This window comes from Pollachius pollachius (genome assembly GCF_949987615.1).
Source record: "Pollachius pollachius genome assembly, chromosome: 17".
Classification (NCBI taxonomy): Eukaryota; Metazoa; Chordata; class Actinopteri; order Gadiformes; family Gadidae; genus Pollachius; species Pollachius pollachius.
The window spans coordinates 16,567,308-16,589,952 of record NC_136950.1 but is presented as its reverse complement, the minus strand read 5'-3'; the positions used below and the strand labels follow the sequence as shown (position 1 = coordinate 16,589,952).

General features: G+C 50.7%; 1 protein-coding gene across 1 annotated transcript in view; it reads left to right on the top strand.

Annotated features, from left to right (window-relative positions):
* kcnh2b (potassium voltage-gated channel, subfamily H (eag-related), member 2b) overlaps positions 1-22,645 on the top strand; it is a gene marked incomplete at both ends in the record, with an annotated part of 135,673 nt that overhangs the window by 110,524 nt on the left and 2,504 nt on the right. The window contains 13 exons of the mRNA XM_079754957.1: positions 6,849-7,028; positions 7,429-7,532; positions 8,653-8,803; positions 9,979-10,133; positions 11,862-11,956; positions 12,182-12,322; positions 14,399-14,598; positions 17,044-17,296; positions 17,756-17,949; positions 18,505-18,607; positions 19,068-19,219; positions 19,801-19,939; positions 21,939-22,128. Of these exons, the coding sequence (XP_079611083.1) occupies positions 6,849-7,028; positions 7,429-7,532; positions 8,653-8,803; positions 9,979-10,133; positions 11,862-11,956; positions 12,182-12,322; positions 14,399-14,598; positions 17,044-17,296; positions 17,756-17,949; positions 18,505-18,607; positions 19,068-19,219; positions 19,801-19,939; positions 21,939-22,128 (2,057 nt within the window). The remainder of the gene's footprint in view (positions 1-6,848; positions 7,029-7,428; positions 7,533-8,652; positions 8,804-9,978; positions 10,134-11,861; positions 11,957-12,181; positions 12,323-14,398; positions 14,599-17,043; positions 17,297-17,755; positions 17,950-18,504; positions 18,608-19,067; positions 19,220-19,800; positions 19,940-21,938; positions 22,129-22,645) is intronic.

Sequence of the window (22,645 nt, the reverse complement as noted above, 5' to 3'; positions counted from 1 at the left end):
AGATCCAGAAGAGGAAGCCCTTCAGAGCAGGAGCCACGGAGAGGAGAGGGTCGGGATTGGAGGAGTTTGGAGGAGTCAGGAGGAGCATTAGCAGCACGAGGACGAGGAGTGCGTGTGAGGAAGAACATTCCACCAGAGGAAACCCCCCCAGAGCTGGAGCAAACAAGATGAGGGGGTCGGTGCGGAGGAGCAAGGAGGAGTAAGGAGGAGCATTAGCTGCACGAGGGAGAGGAGTATGTGAGCGAGAAGACTTCTGACCCCAGCGTTGGAGCCCAGCATGCTTGTTCTGCTCCTGGCGTCGCCTCCTCCCCTTGTCACCTCCTGGTGTGCGTCTCCCCTTCTGGTCCTCCCCCCACCCTCCTCACCCGTCCCCTCGTGGGGGAGAAAGGGGGCGGGCCCTCCGGTAGCGTGAACAGCGGGCCCCCGGGGGGTACCATGCTTCCGCCTCTCCTCCTTCAGCTGCTCAACGCCTCCTCCCCGCCGCCGGCCTTCCCCCGCCACGTCCTGTGGCTCCGCGCCCCCCGAGACCCCCCCAAGAGCCGCCGCCCGGGACTCCGGGGCCGCGACCGGCACCGCACGCCGCGCCTAGGCCGCCGTCACCACGGTGATCCCAAGACCATGCAGAGACCCCCGCTCTGCCGGGCAGACCACACCCGCCACGCGACCCAAGAGGGGGGAGAGGTGAGGGGGGAGAGGTGAGGGGGGAGGGGAGCAGTGGGCCGAGAGATCTGACGGTTGTTTAGTGTGTGTGTGTGTGTGCGTGCGTGCGTGCGTGTGCGTTTCTGTGCGTTTTGTTCGTTACGCTGACATGCGACAGGAAGAAGGACCAGAGACATGCTTGGTGTTCCAGGTGTTGCTCGTAGAGTATCTGAGTAGAGCTGTGAGGAATGCATGCGGGTCGATCCCCTGGATGGAGGAGAATGAGTCGCTATGCTTCTGGGGAAGAGACGGTAGAGAGACGGTAGAGAGACGGTAGAGAGACGGTAGATAGACGGTAGAGAGACGGTAGAGAGACGGTAGATAGACGATAGAGACTTTAGAGAGACGGTAGAGAGACGGTAGAGAGACTTTAGAGAGACGGTAGAGAGACTTTAGAGAGACGGTAGAGAGACTTTAGAGAGACGGTAGATAGACAGTAGAGAGACGGTAGAGAGACAGTAGAGAGACGGTAGAGACACTCTACCAGAGGAGAGCAGCGGCTTACAGGCCAATACTCTCGCTCTCCAGCTGCAGATATCCGCTCCTCTGTTCTGTTTATAGTCTCGTGTTGTTTGGCTCCGAGGCTTCCCTGAATTGTCACTTTTAATCTCGTCAACTTGGTTACCAGGCGCCTTGGCGCCTTACAACCAGGCTAACAACCAGGTTAACAACCAGGCTAACGACCAGGCTAACGACCAGGCTAACGACCAGGCTAACACCCGGGCTAACACCCGGGCTAACAACCGGTTAGTAACCGGGCAAACAATTAGGCTTACAACGGGGCTAACAACCAGGCTAATGCTATGCTCTGTTGTAATTGCACCATCTGAACTGAACAACTGCTTTCCCCATAATTTTACGTGTGCGCTTGAATTCCGATCAGTGTTAAGGTTGTACGATGGGATACAGTGAGATGCTGTGACCTATTTAACCCGGCTCGCTGTCGTGTGTGAAGCCGAGGGCCAGGACATTAACTCTGTATCCGGGACTCACGGTATCAGTGGCTTCTCCGAACAACCTGTGTGTCGCAGGATTGCATTCACAGTGCCCTGTTTCTAACAATGTCACGATAGCCCCGGTTTAATTAGAGCAGATCTCCTTAACGAAGCTGGGAGCCAGCGCGTTAAAAATGTATCACGCTCACGCAATATGTTTTTGTTGAATAATTGAGACTGCTGAAACCCGACCGAGATTTGAGCCCACATTGATTTGTGTTTGGTCAGATATTCTCCCATCTGATAGCGGTGTGTGTGCGGGCCGTGAGTCTCTATCTCTGCCGCCCACACTCCTGGTTGACACCTGAGTGGACCCCATTGTTCGGAAATGGAACCGCTGCTAGAGTTTCCCATTATGCAAGAGTTTGGCAGCCCAGAAATAGGCCGGTGCTGGAGAGGCACACGGTGAGAAAAATAAGTACTTTTGCTTTGACCAATTAGAGCAGGACGATCCATTCCGAACTGGATTGCCTTTTGCAGCTCTGATCCCACGCAGTTTGCCTCGATTCCTCTGATCGTCGGGCCAAAAGGAACAGCGCAGAGTGCCTTGAAACGTGGTGGTGAAGAACAGCTCCCCAGTGTCGTTGTTAATGGAGGAGTTTTCACTGCAAAACAGATGTCTGCCAAACTGGCTGCTTGTTCTAGGTGAGCCTTAGCCGATGGATTACCGGGAACACAACACGACGTAGGATGATATAGAATGGATAAACAGTGCAGAGCTTGGCAGACGCAGTAACAGTCAGGGCAAATGATCAGTGGTTGCACGGTGATCGCCTACTTTGGCAGGCAGTATTAAACGAAGGCAGCTAGTGGTATCAGCGCAGAGAGGTAGAAACAGGAGCACGAGTGTCTAGATCTCCCTAAATCCCACGCAAGCTGTACTGTGGAGAAGGCCTGAAGCATTGAGCACAGACTGGTTGTTGCTCAGAGAGGAACAACTACAGACTGTGTGTGTGTGTGTGGGGGGGGGGGGGGGTATGTGAGTGTAGGGGATGTGTGAGATGTTGTACGAGCTAAAATACAGATTAAAATATAAGTTTATTATCAGAGTAGAGAGAGAGAGAGAGAGTGAGAGAGCGTGCTGTGGCCTCCTGACCCCTCTTAACATTTCAGAACCGCTAAATTTAGGATGGAGTTCAATGATGGGGGAATGGGTTGGAGAAAGAGGAGAGGCTTTGTTCATCAGTGTCCCAATGAGAGTTAGAGAGATAGAGAGAGGGAGGGAGAGGGAGAGAGAGAGAGGGAGAAAGAGGGAGAGAGAGAGAGACAGACAGAGAGAAAGAGGGAGAGAGAGAGAAAGAATGTGTGCAAGATATAAAGAAAGCACAAAGACAAGTCTTCAACTGGGTTGACGGTGACTCTGAGAATTATCTGAATTACAGTAGTGTTCATCCCACTGCCAGCAGTATGTGTGTCTTTGTGTATCTTTGTGTGTGCGTTTATGTATCTGAGAACTCCCTGAGAACACACAGGGAGAATCATGTGATCCCCACCCACACTCTGCTGTCCGTCTCTGTCCATATTTGTGTGTGTGTGCGTGTGTGTGTGTGCGTGTGTGTGTGTGTGTGTGTGTGTGTGTATGGGTGTTGATGTGAATGTCTTCATAGTATTTGTTTATTCACAGTCTTTGAACAGCTGGCGAGGTTAAGCACAGAGGACTGCTCAATGTTCACCGATGGCCGTTCGTAATTCGATTTAGCCTGCTTGGGCTGTGAGACGACGTTTAGACGTCTATAAGAAACACCGACGTTTTGGAAAAGGTAGAAAATGTTGGCTAAGATTATCATGCTGATTAAATTAATCTGCCCAATTCCTGATAGGGTAGGGTCGACCATTGATTCAGATAATCCCTGCATTTATCTAATAGAGGGTTGAGGTCGGCTTTAAAAAGAGCTTGATCAATATGTTGATAACAATGCCTAGAAACCTACACTGAAACCCAGGGGCGGAGTGGGGCACTTTTTCATACTGGGAGCTTTCCGTACCGGCCTTGCACTGATTTTGCTGCCACAGCCCACATAAATGAGCCGGCCCAACGGGAAACCTCCCGATCCTCCCGAAGGCCAATCCACCTCTGCTGAAACTACTTGAAAGAGAAAAATATTGATGGGAAATTGCTCAACTTTGTTGAGATTGGGTTTACACCCAGAACAGTTCTTCAAGTTTTCCATTCTGAGAGTGCTGTCGGCCGAGGGCTGAGAGGAATAGAGATGCCGAGTAGTACATTGTCTGCATATACAGAAACCTTTTGCGTTATGCCTCCCATAGGAACTCCTTCTAACAGATTCCTCCGTCGCGGATGGACATCCAACGGCTCTATAGTGAAGGAAATTATACAAGGATGTCAGCTGTTGAAAGTTGAAGTGGAAAATATTTAAAGTTAAAGTAATGAAGTTTGAACTAAAGCCAAACTCAAGCCACAGAATAAAGGAGAGAGACTGCGAGACCGAGAGAGACCGAGAGAGACCGAGACCGAGAGAGTCTCGTACTATACAGAGAGCTCAAAGAAAAGTCTTCAGAGAGATGTATTGAAACAGAGATTGACAGATGCAGGGGAGAAGACCTTCCTTTGGGGAGATTTTCCTGATGAATATTGGAAGAGAAGGTTGAATTGGGATGGGGTGTAAAAGAAAGAGAGAGAGAAGGCAGCCAGTCTCTCTGCTCCACTATAGATATATGCCTCTTTGTTGCTCCTTAAAGGAATCAGAAGCATGCATTTGAAGTTGTAAAACAGCTGAAGAAATTGTATCAGTTGCAGAGTTAACTAGGAGAAGAGAGGAGTGCTTTGGCATATTGTGCTCCATCATGCTATGCTCATGCTTTGCTCAGTGGCATGCCTGCCAATCAGGCATCCTTCCAGTCTGCAGCCTCCTTTACCAGCTAACATCCACTTAGAAGTCAGAACCTTGGTGAGTTCTGAGGGATCTCTGTTCTGAATCCCCTGGCTGTAGCTGATGGGCGTTTCATGCTGCCTCGCGGCTAGCCCAACAGTTCTGGTAGCCTCTGTGACCCCCACGTCTGCAATACATGGCTAAGTCTGACACTGAGCATGCACTTGGGGCTTAAGCCTCCTAGTGCCCGAGCTAACTTATCATGGACTTGGGGCTTGAGCCTATTAGCTCTGCGGCTAACTTATCATGAACATGGGGCTTAAGCCTGCTAGCTCTGGAGCTAACTTATCATGGAGAAGGGGCTTAAGCCTGCTAGTTCTGGAGCTGAAACCTATCATGCAATGGGGCTTAAGCTTCCTAGCACTGGAGCTAATTTATCATTGACATGGGGTTTAAGCCTCCTAGCTCTTGAGCTAACTTATCATGGACAAGGGGCTTAAACCTGCTAGCTCCCGAGCTAACTTATCATGGACGTGGGGCTTGAGCATGCTAGCTCTAGAGCTATTTATCATGGACAAGGGGCTTAAGCCTGCTAGCTCTGGAGCTAACTGATCATAGACATGGGTTTTAAGCCTTCTACCTCTGGAGCTAACTTATCATGGAGAAGGGGCTTAAGCCTGCTAGTTCTGGAGCTGAAACCTATCATGCAATGGGGCTTAAGCTTCCTAGCACTGGAGCTAATTTATCATTGACATGGGGTTTAAGCCTCCTAGCTCTTGAGCTAACTTATCATGGACAAGGGGCTTAAACCTGCTAGCTCCCGAGCTAACTTATCATGGACGTGGGGCTTGAGCATGCTAGCTCTAGAGCTATTTATCATGGACAAGGGGCTTAAGCCTGCTAGTTCTGGAGCTAACTGATCATAGACATGGGTTTTAAGCCTTCTACCTCTGGAGCTAACTTATCATGGACAAGGGGCTTAAGCCTGCTAGTTCTGGAGCTGAAACCTATCATGGCTATGGGGCTTAAGCTTCCTAGCACTGGAGCTAATTTATCATTGACATGGAGTTAAAGCCTGCAAGCTCTTGAGCTAACTTATCATGGAAAAGGGGCTTAAGCCTAATAGCTCTGGAGCTAACTTATCATGGACAAGGGGTTTAAGCCTGCTAGCTCCTGAGCTAATTTGTCATTGACATGGTGCTTAGACCTGCTGGCTCTTTAGCCAACTTATCATGGACACGAAGCTTGAGCCTGCTAGCTCTTGAGCCAACTTCTCATTTGGTACAAGCGTTAACAAAGCTAACAAAATGGGTTTACTGGGGTCTTGTCTTGTTGCCTATGAGTGGTTCTGCAGCAGCATGAAGCTGGGTGGTTTCATCTGAGAGTCTCCTCATCCGAGTCGACACCGAGCAAATGTTTACAGAAGCTTCCCTCATGTGCAATTCAGAGCTGAGTCTAATCAGACACACACATGTGTGTGTGCATTTACGTGTGCCACGCGTGTGTGTATGTGTGTGTGTCAGTGAGAGAGAGAGAGAGCGAGAGAGAGAAAGAGAGAGCGAGAGGGTTAAGTAGAGTTAGTGCCTTTATATGACTGATTTAAGAGCAGAAAGACAGATACAGTATGTGGATATAGTGTGTCTGTGTGTGTGTGTGTGTGTGTGTGTGTGTGTGTGTGTGTGTGTGTGCGTGTGTGTGTGTGTGTGTGTGTGTGTGTGGGCGGGCGTGTGTCGGTGTACCTCAAGGATTACCTTGAAGTGTAAGTGAAGCTCCTGTTCCAGATGAGATACGAGCACTGTGACGTTTAGAAACATGTGCTGGGCTGAGAGCTCCAGAAGGACGGGGCTGTCGTGGTACAACATGAGGCACACAGCGCCACGCGTCAATGTATATTTCATACAGCTCCTATATGCACAAAGGCTGTTAAAGGAGGCTGTGTGTGTGTGTGCGTGTGTGTGTGTGTCTGTGTGTGTGTGTGTGTGTGTGTGTGTGTGTGCGTGTGTGTGTGTGTGTGTGTGTGCGTGCCTGCGGTATAGGGGCTTGTCTTGCATGTGCACGTTGTTCTCTTTATGCCAACCCCTATTCCATCATACAAGTCTCCATTTTGAATGCATAGCGCTATGCGCTGATCTGCAAAGCACTCAAAGTCTCCTCCTCTGTGGCCGTCGCTCCTCCCCCCCCCCCCCCCCCCCCCCCCCCGTCCCTTGCCATGTCTCCCCCCGGTCCTGGGCCTGGTCTTGCTCCTGGTCCCGGTCCGTGTCCTGATCTTGGTCCCGGTCCTGGTCCGTGTCCCGGCCCTGGTCCTATCCTCCCCACCCTACAGGTGCTGTCCCTGGGGGCGGACGTCCTTCCGGAGTACAAGCTCCAGGCGCCGCGCATCCACAAGTGGACGGTGCTCCACTACAGCCCCTTCAAGGCGGTGTGGGACTGGCTCATCCTGCTGCTGGTCATCTACACCGCCATCCTCACGCCCTACTCCGCCGCCTTCCTGCTCAACGACACGGTGGGGCCCGGCCTGCCAACCTAGCACTAGTCAAATATAAAAATATTCAAGAATAAACTAGAAAGATAGCACTTAGCATAGCGGCTTAGCATAGTGTAGCGTCTTATCCTAGTTGTTGTATACAGGGAATGGGTTAACCTACAGTTGTTGGTGCTTGGCACTTGGTCCTATAAACATCCTTACTGTACCGACAGCGTTATGTGGTTGTTTCTCTTTCTTCTGAAAAATGTAGTAATTGTAATTTGCTTTGGATAAAAGCATCTGCTAAATGCCCTAAATATAAATGTACACTCTTCTCCAAACCCAACCCCTCTTCTCCTCTCTGGTACTCTCCTCACCCCTCTCTGGTCCATCCTCCTTCTCTTCCCTTCTCCTCTCTTCTGCTTCTCCTCTTGTGTAGGAGGAGGCGGCGTTGCAGAGCTGTGGCTACTCCTGTTCTCCTCTCAACGTGGTGGACCTCATCGTGGACATCATGTTCATCATCGACATCCTCATCAACTTCAGGTCTGAGACCTTCCACATGCTGTTCAAAGCTGCACTCAACACGTTCTCATTCAATAATGTACAATTTGATTAAAATATCTGACACTGACGTTGTGATGTGTAGATTTGACAGCTGATTTGGTGAAAGCGACCTAGTTATTTTAAAAGGTACAGATACCAAACCAGATGTTTATATCCACTGAGAGTTTTTACTAAATATCCATGCAGAAAAATACACCATGCTCCTTATTGTACAAGATACTGTTGTTTCTATAAAGAGTTGGAATTGGCAGCAGCCAGGCTATTACCCAGCAGGCTCAGGGCTAAGGCCACCTTTGAATGAGTAACAGGCAGAAAAGCCTTAATCAGTCTCCTGTAGCAACCTTCATTTAGAGCAGAAACTCGTGCAGCTCTCCTGGTAGGAGGGAGAGGAGCAGAGATGGAGTCCTTCGGAAAGAATGTTGAGCTGTTCTTTTCTTTGTTGTTTTTGCTTTCAAATCATTTTCCCCAAACCGAGAGTTACTGTTTTATTGCATGAGAGGAAATCTAATATTCGAAAACAAAAGCCGAGAAATGATGAACAGGTAGCACATCTTTCCAGTATTTGTTCAGTTATTTTTAACCTCTGCTTTTCACAGAACTACCTAAATTCATCTCATATTGAAAGAACAGATGACAAATATTTTTACTGGTCTTGTTAATAAGGCAAACTAGATTCTGTGAGTGAGAGTTTCCCCTTCATGTGTGATTTATGAAGAGCTGAAAACATCTAATATGGGCTTGTAAGAAAAGTGGGTTTTACATCACAATGCCTGCCGCCATTTTAATTAGATAATTAGAGCATTGGAATGTAATTATGCTAGTTTTATGGTTTTATGGTCATGGTTTAATCATTAATTGTAAAATGATTGGACATTATGGGGTGAGATAGTTGTGTTTGTTTCATTAGCCAAGGTCACGGTATATAGACTGTTGATTTATGATTTTACAGTTCTCCGATTTTATAGTACTGCACCTGAAGGACTAAAGTTATGCTGGAATAATCAGCGTTCCTGGTAGGTGTAGCGCCCTCTTTGCTAGTGTTGTGGCCCTCAACCATCAACCAGAACCCTCCCAGCTCACGTTCTCCTCCCCCCGCCAGGACCACGTACGTGAACGCTAACGACGAGGTGGTGAGCCACCCGCTGCGCATCGCCGTGCACTACTTCAAGGGCTGGTTCCTCATTGACATGGTGGCCGCCATCCCCTTTGACCTGCTCATCTACCGCAACGGAGAGGAGGTGAGGGAGGAGGTGAGAGAGGAGGGAGAGGTGAGAGAGAGAGAGAAAGAGAAGGTGAGAGAGAGATGGGGTTTGAGAGAGGAGAGAGAAAGGAGAGGAAAGAGAGACGAGAGGAGGTGAGAGAGGAGGGAGAGAGAGAGGAGAGAGAGAAGGTGCGAGAGAGAGGGGCTGTGAGAGAGGAGAGAGAGAGGAGAGGAAAGAGAGACGAGAGGAGGTGAGAGAGAGGAGAGAGAGTGGAAAGAGAGTGGAGAGAGGGAGGAGAGGATGTGAGAGAGGAGAGAGGCGGTGTGAGAGAATAGAGAGAGAGGAGAGGATGTCAGATAGGAGAAAGAGAAGTGAGAGGATGTGAGAGGTGGGAGAGGGGAGAGGAGGTGAGGAAGGGAGGGGAGGACCCGTGATGGAGGTGACATTGGCCGTACTTTGAAAGTTGGTGGAGGAGAGAAGGAGGAGGATAGAAGATGGAGGAAGAGTGTGAAGGGTAGACTTTCGGGCAGGGGGGTGGTGTTATGTCAGAGGGCAGCACTGTAGGACAGATGCCAGGTCCGTCTTGGCGGTACTGAGGTCCGCTGAGCTGAGCAGAGGAGATATTCTTTAGAGCAGGGCCATTATTTACCCAGCGGGCACACACACTAGCTCACAGTCACACACACACACACACACACACACACACACACACACACACACACACACACACACACACACACACACACGCACACACACACACACACACACACACACACACACACACACACTAACTCAAGACACTCAAACACACACACACACACACACACAAACCCACACACACAAACCCACAGACACACTAACTCAAGACATTCAAACACACCCAGAACCACACTCTATCTCAGACCAGCCCCCCCTCCCCCTCCCCTCCAAACTTCACCGCCTCACAGCTCCTGACTCAGACCCAAGGTCGGGGCCCCGGGGCCCCTAGAATACAGGGCCCTCTGTTAACTCTGGGGTCACAGCACAAGGGACTTTTTAGTTTCTTTATTTCGTTTTATGTGCACTGTGGGAATAGAACACCCCTACCTTGTGTTCACCTCTCTCTCTCTCTGTCTGTCTCTCTTTCTGTGTCTCTCTCTCGCTCCTCTCTCGCTCTCTCTCTTCCTCTCTCTCTCTCTCTCTCTCTCTCTCTCTCTCTCTCTCTCTCCCTCCCGACCCATCAGACCACCACTCTGATTGGCCTGTTGAAGACGGCCCGCCTGCTGCGATTGGTCCGTGTGGCTCGCAAGCTGGACCGCTACTCGGAGTACGGCGCCGCCGTCCTCTTCCTCCTCATGTGCACCTTCGCCCTCATCGCCCACTGGCTGGCCTGCATCTGGTAACCAGCCACCCTTAGAGCGCTCTATATCCACCCTTAGAGCCCCATACATCCATTCTTAGAGCCCTCAACATCCACCCTTAGAGCCCTCAACATCCACCCTTAGAGCCCTAATCATCCACGCTTAGAGCCCTCAACATCCACCCTTAGAGCCCTAATCATCCACGCTTAAAGCCCTCAACATCCACTCATAGAGCCCTAATCATCCACGCTTAGAGCCCTCAACATCCACCCTTAGAGACCTCAACATCCACCCTTAGAGCCTTCAACAATCACCCTTAGAGCCCTCAAGATCCACCTTTAGAGCCCTCAACATACACCCTTAGAGCCTTCAACAATCAACCTTAGAGCCTTCATACATCACCCTTAGAGCCCTAAAAATCCACCCTTAGAGCCCTCAACATTCACCATTAGAGCCCTCAACATCCACCCTTAGAGCCCTCAACAATCACCCTTAGAGCCCTCAACATCCACCATTAGAGCCTTCATACATCTACCTTAGAGCCTTCATACACCACCCTTAGAGCCCTCATACATCGCCCTTAGAGCCCTTATACGTCCACCCTTAGAGCCCTCATACATCACCCTTAGAGCCCTCATACATTACCCTTAGAGCCCTCAACAACCATCCCCTAGAGCAGCATTACTCATTGCGCGGCTCGCAAGCCACATGCGGCTCGCCAAGCCTCTATTTGCGGCTCGCATGGCGGTAAAAATATACAGTGATGTGATCATGCAGTGAATACAGATATTTAAAAAAACAATACAAACAATTATTTAAAAAATAAATCAACATGTGGAAATATAGCCTTGTCTAGAAAATATTTTTAAACTTGCTCGGCTCTACGCTGACAGCGGGGTTGCCAGATTGGCGGTTTTCCTGCATAACAAGAGAGAATGTGCTCTTTGGATGGACTTATTCTTATTAACTTATTCTTCAATAGCTTCCATGTTATGTGACCCAGTGTCTCCAAATTATTCCAGAAAATAGCACACAGTCACACAAGTCTTAATTTTCCTCTCAAAGTGCACCAGATTGATGCATTCCAGGTTAAAAGGTACCAAATTTTCTTCCGGGGGAGCATGCCCCCGGACCCCGCTAAGGACCGGGTTCCCTCCACAGTTTCACAAAATTCTGTGGGAAACACTGCTTCAGGGAGGACATATTATTAAGCAGGCATACTTATTTATGACTGGATTTATAGCTTTTGATACTTTGCGGTAAAAATGGCTCTCCTGTTGACGTCGTCCTGTCAGTGCGGCTCTCCTGAAAAAAATAGTGAATACCACTGCCCTAGAGCCTCCAAAGATCAACCCTTAGAGCCCTCAACATCCACCCTCAGAGTCCTCTACATCCACCCTTAGAGCCCTCAACATCCACCCTTAGAGTCCTCTATATCCACCATTAGAGTCCTCAACATCCACACTAAGAGCCTTAGAGAAATTGAAGAGGAATGTAGTGATCTCCATGTTTCATAATTAGTTGTATTATTATTGTTAAAACAGTTTTTTTATGCTGCTGCAAACCCTCCATCCATCCTGAGGGATTACACTGAACACCGCAAACTGAAGTTAGTTTATTAGATTCAAAGGAGAATAACGTCTCATGAGATGGTATCCCATGAACTACACATCTCCAATCCTCACTTATGCTGCGCTGCGTTTTGTTGAACATGTGTTGTGCGATGAAAACACGACTAAATGGTCTCTCATATGGCTACCCCCCAGGTACGCCATCGGTAACGTGGAGCGCAACGGATCCATCGGGTGGCTCCACTCTCTGGGGGATCAGCTGGGGAAACACTACAACGACTCTATACCAGGTACCAAACTACACACACGCAACACACACACACACACACACACACACACACACACACACACACACACATTGCAATGACTCTATACCAGTTGCTCAAAATACACACTCACTCACTTTCACACTCTCTCCCTCTCCGTCTCTGTCTCTCTCTACCTATTTTCCATCCCTTTCTCTCTCTCCGTCTCTCTCTTGCTCTCTCTCTCTCTCTCTCTCTCTCTCTCTCTAGGTTCTGGTCCGTCCATTAAGGATAAGTACGTGACTGCACTCTACTTCACCTTCAGCTCTCTGACCAGCGTGGGCTTCGGGAACGTGTCGCCCAACACCAACTCTGAGAAGATCTTCTCCATCTGCGTCATGCTCATCGGATGTAAGTCTTTTAGCCTGGTCCATACCCCCTGGGTATGGGTATGGACCAGGATGTAAGTCCTTTAGCCTAGTCCATACCCCCTGGGTATGGGTATGGACCAGGATGTAAGTCCTTTAGCCTAGTCCATACCCCCTGGGTATGGGTATGGACCAGGATGTAAGTGTTTTAGCCTGGTCCATACCCCCTGGGTATGGGTATGGACCAGGATGTAAGTCCTTTAGCCTAGTCCATACCCCCTGGGTATGGGTATGGACCAGGATGTAAGTCCTTTAGCCTGGTCCATACCCCCTGGGTATGGGTATGGACCAGGATGTAAGTCCTTTAGCCTAGTCCATACCCCCTGGGTATGGGTATGGACCAGGATGTAAGTCCTACCCTCACACACGCTGAGGGGAGCAGCGAGGAGGTGAGAGGAGCAGCGAGGAGGTGAGAGGAGCAGGTGAGGGAGGTTGGAGAGGACCTGTGATGCAGGTGACGAAGTTAGAGAAGGAAGTGCAGAGAAGGTGGAGGAGAGGAGGTGGAGGAGAGAAATAGAAGAGCGGTGTGACGGGGAGACTTCCAGGTGGGTGGTGGTCATTCAGTCACTCATCCTCTCTCTGTGGACCAGGATGGAAGTGCTTCAGCCTGCTTCATACCTCCTGTCTCTCAGGGAGTTTCAACCACTATGTTTGCATTCAGCCTGGTTCTTACAAACTGTCTCTCGTGGGTTACTTACCAACCTTGTCGTACAATCACTTCATCTTTTCTTGGCTCTTAATTCTTTAAGTTCTGTTTTACATCGAGGCATCTCCCTTTGGCGGTGGAAAAATCAATCATATCAAGCTATCATGGTACACATCATGGAAAAAGATTGCAGCACATTAGTTTCAGTGATATCAGCAACACAATGTAATATCCTCTGATTTAATTGGGTCGTTAATTATACCCATGTCACCATGAAGTAATTTCCTGCGTTGTCAGGCGACAGTCTACACGTTTAATTAACTGCAGTAATAAAACATTAATAACCGTAAAGAAAACTATTTTGGAAAAGCAGTTGATGCCCGATGCACTGGGTTGGTATGGCGACACATTAGTGCCATAAAGCAATTATGTGATAAAACATGCATTCGGGCGTATTATACTGTTTCACACGCGTAGATATTAACTGCGAGCGTGCAAATTATCTCTGCGCGCGCGAGCACTCAGAGCGCTGCTCACCGAGCAAGGAAAACAGCTCCTCGAGAGCATTAAGGGCTGGGTAAAAATATCGATTCATCAATGCACTGCAATTTGTTTGTTCAATTCAATTCAATTTCGATTCAGAATTTAAAAAAAATAAAAATAAAACAGAGGCATACTCAGTCACTGTAATCTAGAAGCGAGTATGCCTAAATGTTCATGGCCTTTTACATTTGTTATGATTATTACTTTTATGCTGCAAGTTTAGCTCAGGAACAATACTATACAATTGTGTATTCCCTTTTTGCTAGTTAAAGCATAATGAAATGGTTAATTCATTTTGAAATGGTTAATTCTAAATAAAATGTCGGTATTTTTGTCATCTGCACGTATTATTGAATCGATATCCAAGCAATTGGACCAATATCAAATCGAATCGAATCGAATCGATATCAAATCGATTCAAGACCTAAAGAGTTTAATTGAATTGAATTGTGAGGTACCTGGCAATACCCAGCCCTAAGAGCATTACCTCGTTGCAAGCGAGGAGGGGGAATAACTGCGGTCGCACAAAAAAGCCTCTTGCGCCTAACAGCCTCTCGCGAATGATGTTCCGCTCTCTCGCTCAAATTTAATTTTGGCATTATGGTGGAGGGAACCAAGGCAGGGCGGGCTCTCCTGTGATTGGCCATTTCTGAAGAGCGATATTTGATTGACACACACACACGCACACACACACACACACACACACACAGGGCAAACCATGATGTGTTATGTTGCTGTGATGGTGAGGGGAACTAGCAGAGGTTAAAGGTCGTCCATACATCCTTCCCCCCCATCATCTGCCCTGTTTTATCTTCTCCATCTCCACGGTGGCTCTGACTCCCCCCTCCGCCCTCCTCCACCCACCTCCAGCCCTGATGTACGCCAGTATCTTCGGCAACGTGTCGGCCATCATCCAGCGGCTGTACTCGGGTACGGCGCGCTACCACACCCAGATGCTGCGGGTCCGGGAGTTCATCCGCTTCCACCAGATCCCCAACCCTCTGAGGCAGCGGCTGGAGGAGTACTTCCAGCACGCCTGGTCCTACACCAACGGCATCGACATGAACGCCGTGAGTACCACAGCGTTCGACGCGGGACCGGCCGGTGAACCAGGACCGGAACACGTCTTGCTGTCGCTCACCCTCTCTGTACCTCTCTCTCTCTCTGTTGCTCTGCATCTCTCTTTCTCTCTCTCTTCATCTCTCTCTCCGGCTTTCTCTTTCTGTTTCTCTCTCTCTCGCTCTCCCTCTCTCTCCCTCTCTCTCTCTCTCTCTCTTTCAGACAGAGAACAGACAGAAAGGGATACATGGCTCTTGTAGTTATGGTTTTGTTGACTAAAAGTTATTCATGCTGAGACGTGTTCACTTGTGCAAAAATTATTCATTGTTATGACCGTCTGAACTAGTTATTAATTATTTATAATGTGAAAGTTGACTTTTGAGAGTACCTTCCACGACCCGTAACTCTTTAATATGGGAAAGAAAATGAGAAAGAAAAAGTGAAAATCAACAAAAATGTAATCACAAAATAGATATATTTACATTTACACATACATGCACATATGTTAACAAATAAATCATATAAAAAAGGGGAATGATTTGGTTGTTTACGAGTTTAATATGAAAGGATTCATTGATACAGTGTTTTATACAGGTCGTCTCTAACCAGTCCCCTCCCCTCTCCCCTCTCTCCTCTCCCCTCTCCCCTCTCTCCTCTCACCTCTCCCCTCTCTCCTCTCCCCTCTCCCCTCTCTCCTCTCCCCTCTCTCCTCTCCCCCCTCTCCCCTCTCTCCCCTCTCCCCCCCTCCCCTCTCCCCTCTCTCCTCTCCTCTCTCCCCTCTCCCCTCTCTCCTCTCCCCTCTCCCCTCTCCCCTCTCTCCTCTCCCCTCTCCCCCCTCTCCCCTCTCTCCCCCTCTCCCCTCTCCCCTCTCTCCTCTCCCCTCTCCCCTCTCCCCTCTCCCCCCTCTCCCCTCTCCCCTCTCCCCCCTCCCCCCTCCCCTCTCCCCTCTCCCCTCTCCCCCCTCCCCCCTCCCCTCTCCCCTCTCCCCTCTCCCCTCTCCCCTCTCCCCCCTCTCCCCTCTCTCCTCTCCCCTCTCCCCTCTCCCCTCTCCCCCCTCCCCCCTCCCCTCTCCCCTCTCCCCTCTCCCCTCTCCCCTCTCCCCCCTCTCCCTCTCTCCTCTCCCCTCTCCCCTCTCCCCTCTCCCCTCTCCCCTCTCCCCTCTCTCCTCTCCCCTCTCCCCTCTCCCCTCTCCCCCCTCCCCCCTCCCCTCTCCCCTCTCCCCTCTCCCCTCTCCCCTCTCCCCCCTCTCCCCTCTCTCCTCTCTCCTCTCCCCTCTCCCCTCTCCCCTCTCCCCTCTCCCCCCTCCCCCCTCCCCTCTCCCCTCTCCCCTCTCCCTCCTCCCCCCTCCCCTCTCCCCTCTCCCCTCTCTCCTCTCTCCTCTCTCCTCTCACCTCTCCCCTCTCTCCTCTCACCTCTCCCCTCTCTCCTCTCCCCTCTCTCCTCTCCCCCCTCTCCCCTCTCTCCCCTCTCCCCCCTCCCCTCTCCCCTCTCCCCTCTCTCCTCTCCCCTCTCCCCTCTCTCCTCTCTCCTCTCCCCTCTCCCCCCTCTCCCCTCTCTCCCCTCTCCCCCCTCCCCTCTCCCCTCTCTCCTCTCCCCTCTCCCCTCTCTCCTCTCCCCTCTCCCCTCTCCCCTCTCCCCCCTCTCCCCTCTCCCCTCTCTCCTCTCCTCTCTCCCCTCTCCCCTCTCCCCTCTCTCCCCTCTCCCCTCTCCCCTCTCCCCTCTCCCCTCTCCCCTCTCTCCTCTCCCCTCTCTCCTCTCCCCTCTCCCCTCTCCCCCCTCCCCCCTCCCCTCTCCCCTCTCCCCTCTCCCCTCTCCCCCCTCCCCCCTCCCCTCTCCCCTCTCCCCTCTCTCCTCTCCCCTCTCTCCTCTCTCCTCTCCCCTCTCCCCTCTCCCCTCTCCCCTCTCCCCCCTCCCCCCTCCCCTCTCCCCTCTCCCCTCTCCCTCCTCCCCCCTCCCCTCTCCCCTCTCCCCTCTCCCCTCTCTCCTCTCTCCTCTCCCCTCTCCCCTCTCTCCTCTCCCCTCTCTCCTCTCACCTCTCCCCTCTCTCCTCTCCCCTCTCTCCTCTCCCCCCTCTCCCCTCTCTCCCCTCTCCCCCCTCCCCTCTCCCCTCTCTCCTCTCCTCTCTCCCCTCTCCCCTCTCTCCTCTCCCCTCTCCCCTCTCTCCTCTCTCCTCTCCCCTCTCCCCTCTCTCCTCTCCCCTCTCCCCTCTCCCCCCTCTCCCCTCTCCCCTCTCTCCTCTCCTCTCTCCCCTCTCCCCTCTCCCCTCTCTCCCCTCTCCCCTCTCCCCTCTCCCCTCTCCCCTCTCTCCTCTCCTCTCTCCCCTCTCTCCTCTCCCCTCTCCCCCCTCCCCTCTCCCCTCTCTCCTCTCCCCCCTCCCCTCTCCCCTCTCCCCTCTCCCCTCTCCCCTCTTCCCTCTCTCCTCTCCCCTCTCCCCTCCCCCCTCTCCCCGCCCCCAGGTGCTGAAGGGTTTCCCCGAGTGCCTGCAGGCGGACATCTGTCTGCACCTGAACCGCACGCTGCTGCAGAACTGCAAGGCCTTCAAGGGTTCCACCAAGGGCTGCCTGCGCGCGCTCGCCATGAAGTTCAAGACCACGCACGCCCCGCCCGGCGACACCCTGGTGCACGCCGGCGACGTGCTCAACGCCCTCTACTTCATCTCCCGGGGGTCCATCGAGATCCTCCGGGGGGACGTGGTGGTGGCCATCCTCGGTGAGGGGGTGATGGTGGAGGAGGTTCGGTGGAGAGGGGTTGTGGTTCGTCTGCGATGTCGGGTGGTGCTGCTCAGATGATTCTCCTGTGGATAGTTTCCCCCCGTTCCAATGGCGCCCTCCGCTGGGGAGGAAGAGCACCGTAAAGACGACTTGATACATGTTGATTATAATGCATGACATGTCACGGCTTGTCCTGTGAAACAGAATCCTTTTTCAATGCATCGATGTTGAATCAACCAAATTACCATTTGCACCCATTTAGTTCTCACCCAATGTACCATTTGTATAAGGAATTACTCTCCAGCAGTGTAGTGTTTGTAAAGCCAGACTTCCCCGAGACTTCTTTAATACGAAAGCTGTTCTGGGGTCAGTCTCATGACTGGGTCTCCAGCTGTGAGACCCAGTGCAGCGCTCTCCTGGAAACTAAAACCTCTTGCGTCCCTCTCGGTCCCTCCAGGGAAGAACGACATCTTCGGCGAACCCATCAACCTGTACGCGCGGCCTGGCAAGTCCAACGCGGATGTGCGCGCCCTGACCTACTGCGACCTCCACAAGATCCTCCGGGAGGACGTCCAGGAGGTGCTGGACATGTACCCCGAGTTCTCCGAGCACTTCTGGGGGAACCTGGAGATCACCTTCAACCTGCGAGACGTAGGTGCCCCGCCATGCGCCGCGGCCTCTTGGGTTTATTCAGATGTCCTGCCGCTTAATGTACGCACTTATTGTGTGTTGTACGTCCTGGCACTTAATGTACGCACTTATTGTGTGTTGTATGTCCTAGCACTTAATGTATTCACTTATTGCATATTGTACATCCTGGCAGTTAATGTACGCACTAATTGTATGTTGTACGTCCTGGCAATTAAAAATTGTACTTGGCATGGTGTAGCGTTATGTCCTAGCTATCTTTGTTGTATACAGGGAATGGGTCAAACTAATGATTGCAAGTGCTTGTTACTTGGTTCTATGAACATCCTTACTGTACCGAAAGCGATATATTATTGTTTTCTTTCTTCTGGCAAATGTACTTACGTAAGGCACTTTGGATAAAAGCGTAATGTAAATGTGATGTTGTGGCCTCAGAAGAGCAAAGCAGCGGTTAGAGAGCGATGTTGATGTGGCCGTGGGTTCACCTCGTGCAGTGAGTCTGGTCAGCTCTGAGTAAGTGACCGTAGAAGTGACCTCTAATACCCGATCTCTTCACAGACCAACATGATCCCCGGCTCGCCCACCAGCGACGACTCGGACGGCGGTGGTTTCAACAAACTCCGGCGGCGTAAGCTGTCTTTCAGACGGCGCACAGAAAAAGGTAAGCCTTTCGTCTATCTTTAACGACGGCTACACGATCAACGGCCCCAGTATTGGACTGTCTATGTTCATAATACGTATCAGCGCTGGCCTTCATGAAGAAAACGCTCAAGCTTCAGTAATGGACTGCATTTATACAGAAATATTCTAACCCGTGGCCACTCAAAGCGCTTTACAATATTGCCTAACATTTACCCATTCATGCACATTCACGGCGGTGTCAGCCACGCAAGGTGACAGCCAGCTCGTGTGGAGCAGTCAGGGGTAGGCGTTTTGCTCAGGGACACCCCGACACTCAGGGAGGAGCCGGGGATCGAACTAGCAACCTTCTGGTTACCAGCCAACCCGCTCTACCTCCTGAGCCACATGCCGGCCATAATGCTCCCTATTAGTCAACTTTGGCGTTTATCCCTGTTTTCCTTGAAGCCCGCTCATTCTTCACTCTTCCTCTCCGCCTCTAGATCACGCGGACGCCGGCGAGATCAAGAAGTCCCAGAAGGCCGTGCGGCGGAGGAGGAGGTCGGCGGTGGGGTACCAGAAGGCAGAGGAGGGCCTGAAGCCGAGCTGGGACGGGCAGCGCAGCTCCCTGTCCTCCCCCTCCAGCGGAGACGAGGTCGCTCCCCTCCCTGCTCCTATCGCACTCGTTCACCCATTCACTCATCACGCATGCATCCGTTCACTCGTTCACTCATTGCTCCTTCACTCATCAATCGTTCACTCGTTCACTCATCACTTATCACTCATTTACTAGTTCACTCGTTCACTATTCCCTCATCACCGTTCACTCAATACCCATTCACTCATCACTCATTCACTTATACACTCATCACCATGCCTTTACAATAATTACAATTATGCAACCGACAACACAATAGTGAAGTTGGTTTTTTGTTACAGTCACAGCTTTGCCCGCGGCCATTAGCAGGCTTCAATGTTATCCCTGCTGTTCAGAAACATTTAAACTCTGTTAAGATGTTGGCTTGCGTTCAAACGGATTTGGCTCGACTCATTGCCAGTAGTCATCCACCAGATTTTACATTTCCTAAGACATCCTTCATCGTGTTCGCTGCAGAAGCCCAGTAAACACTGTTCCTGTTGTCGGCTCCTGTAGTCTGAGCGCGTTGTTGAGACAGCAGACCACTAACGAGTGTGGGCTAACGAGGTGTGTACTAACGAGGCTCTGCTCTGACACAGGGTGAGGACCCTGCTGGGGTCTCCCCGGCCCCCGTGTCCACCCTGCTGGACCCCCTGCAGGTCCAGGCACCCCCGCTGAGCTTCAGCCAGGTCCCCGACGGAGACGCCAAGACGGGGAACACCTGCAATGCCCTCTCAGGTACACCCCCGTATTACAGTACACACACCATGATACACTGTCAGGTAGACACCAATAATACAGTACACACACCATGATACACTGTCAGGTAGACACCAATAATACAGTACACACACCATGATACACTGTCAGCTAGACACCAATAATACAGTACACACACCATGATACACTGTCAGGTAGACACCAATAATACAGTACACACACCATGATACACTGTCAGGTAGATCCCCATAATACAGTACACACACCATGATACACTGTCAGGTAGACCCTCATAATGCAGTGTAACACCATGATACACTGTCAGCTAGACACCAATAATACAGTACACACACCATGATACACTGTCAGGTAGACCCCCATAATGCAGTGTAACACCATGATACACTGTCAGGTAGACCCCCATAATGCAGTACACACACCATGATACACTGTCAGCTAGACACCAATAATACAGTACACACACCATGATACACTGTCAGGTAGACACCAATAATACAGTACACACACCATGATACACTGTCAGGTAGACACCAATAATACAGTACACACACCATGATACACTGTCAGGTAGATCCCCATAATACAGTACACACACCATGATACACTGTCAGGTAGACACCAATAATACAGTACACACACCGTGATACACTGTCAGCTAGACACCAATAATACAGTACACACACCATGATACACTGTCAGGTAGACCCCCATAATGCAGTGTAACACCATGATACACTGTCAGGTAGACCCCCATAATGCAGTACACACACCATGATACACTGTCAGCTAGACACCAATAATACAGTACACACACCATGATACACTGTCAGGTAGACACCAATAATACAGTACACACACCATGATACACTGTCAGGTAGACACCAATAATACAGTACACACACCATGATACACTGTCAGCTAGACACCAATAATACAGTACACACACCATGATACACTGTCAGGTAGACCCCCATAATACAGTACACACACCATGATACACTGTCAGGTAGACACCAATAATACAGTACACACACCATGATACACTGTCAGGTAGACCCCCATAATGCAGTGTAACACCATGATACACTGTCAGGTAGACCCCCATAATGCAGTACACACACCATGATACACTGTCAGCTAGACACCAATAATACAGTACACACACCATGATACACTGTCAGGTAGACCCCCATAATGCAGTACACACACCATGATACACTGTCAGCTAGACACCAATAATACAGTACACACACCATGATACACTGTCAGGTAGACCCCCATAATACAGTACACACACCATGATACACTGTCAGGTAGACACCAATAATACAGTACACACACCATGATACACTGTCAGCTAGACACCAATAATACAGTACACACACCATGATACACTGTCAGGTAGACACCAATAATACAGTACACACACCATGATACACTGTCAGCTAGACACCAATAATACAGTACACACACCATGATACACTGTCAGCTAGACACCAATAATACAGTACACACACCATGATACACTGTCAGGTAGACACCAATAATACAGTACACACACCATGATACACTGTCAGGTAGACCCCCATAATAAAGGGTTAGATACTCAGTACTAAACATAACAAGGAAATCAATACAGAGTTGGCTTTCTTCCACTGATGCAAGAGTTTCTCTATACTCCTTGTTCTCTGACTTTGGGCCTCACGAGAAGATGATTTAAAACGGGACCAGGACCCGTGGTGGTTCAATATCGTTAGCCTCACAGCATAATTTCCTAAGTTCTATTTTAAGGTTCATCTTGTATTTAGAGTCAAATAGATGACAGATATAAAGCAAAAAAGCACTTTAAAAAGCACTCTGATTGGCTCAGGATAGAGACAACGAGGCCACAGTGAATCAGCAGCATTAGGAGAGCAGAGTTAGGTTAGATTTCACAATTTGGCCAAAGTTTGAATCATCCCCCTCCGTCCCCCTCCTTCTCTCCGCCCCCCTCCAGGAGCGTTCTCGGGCGTGTCCAACATCTTCAGCTTCTGGGGGGAGACCCGGGCCAGCCCCCAGTACCAGGAGGTCCCGCGGTGCAGCCTGCCCTCCCCGCCGCGGGCCAGCGCCCCCCTCCGCGGGCTGAACCGCCAGCAGCGCTCCGACCTGGAGTCACGCCTGGACCTGCTGCAGAGGCAGCTCAGCAGGTAGGGAGACCCCCTGGAGACCCCTCGAGACCTGCTGCAGAGGCAGCTCAACAGGTAGGGAGAACCCCTGGAGTCACGCCTGGACCTGCTGCAGAGGCAGCTCAACAGGTAGGGAGACCCCCTGGAGACCCCTCGAGACCTGCTGCAGATGCAGCTCAACAATCGTCAGGAAACCTTTTTTTTTTACATTGAAAACAATCATTACACTAAGAAGGAAGTCCTGCTCATGGGTGGAGGTGATGAGGTGACCGCCATCGATTTGAGGCTTTTTTTTTTTTGTTTTGTTCTTCGTTAGGTTCTCTACAAAGTAGAGAACCTTCCATGAGGATTATGAGATTCCCAGCAGAAGGAACACGTTGAGGAGCTCTTCAGACGAGACCTGATGTTCCAGGCCTTGGCAGTCAGGCCGGTCGCTAGAGAGGGCCGTGTTCTGAGACGGTTCCTCTGGGTCGGTCTCAGAGACGGGAGGGCTAGAGAGGACTGTGTTCTGAGAGGGGTTCCTCTGGGTCGGTCTAAG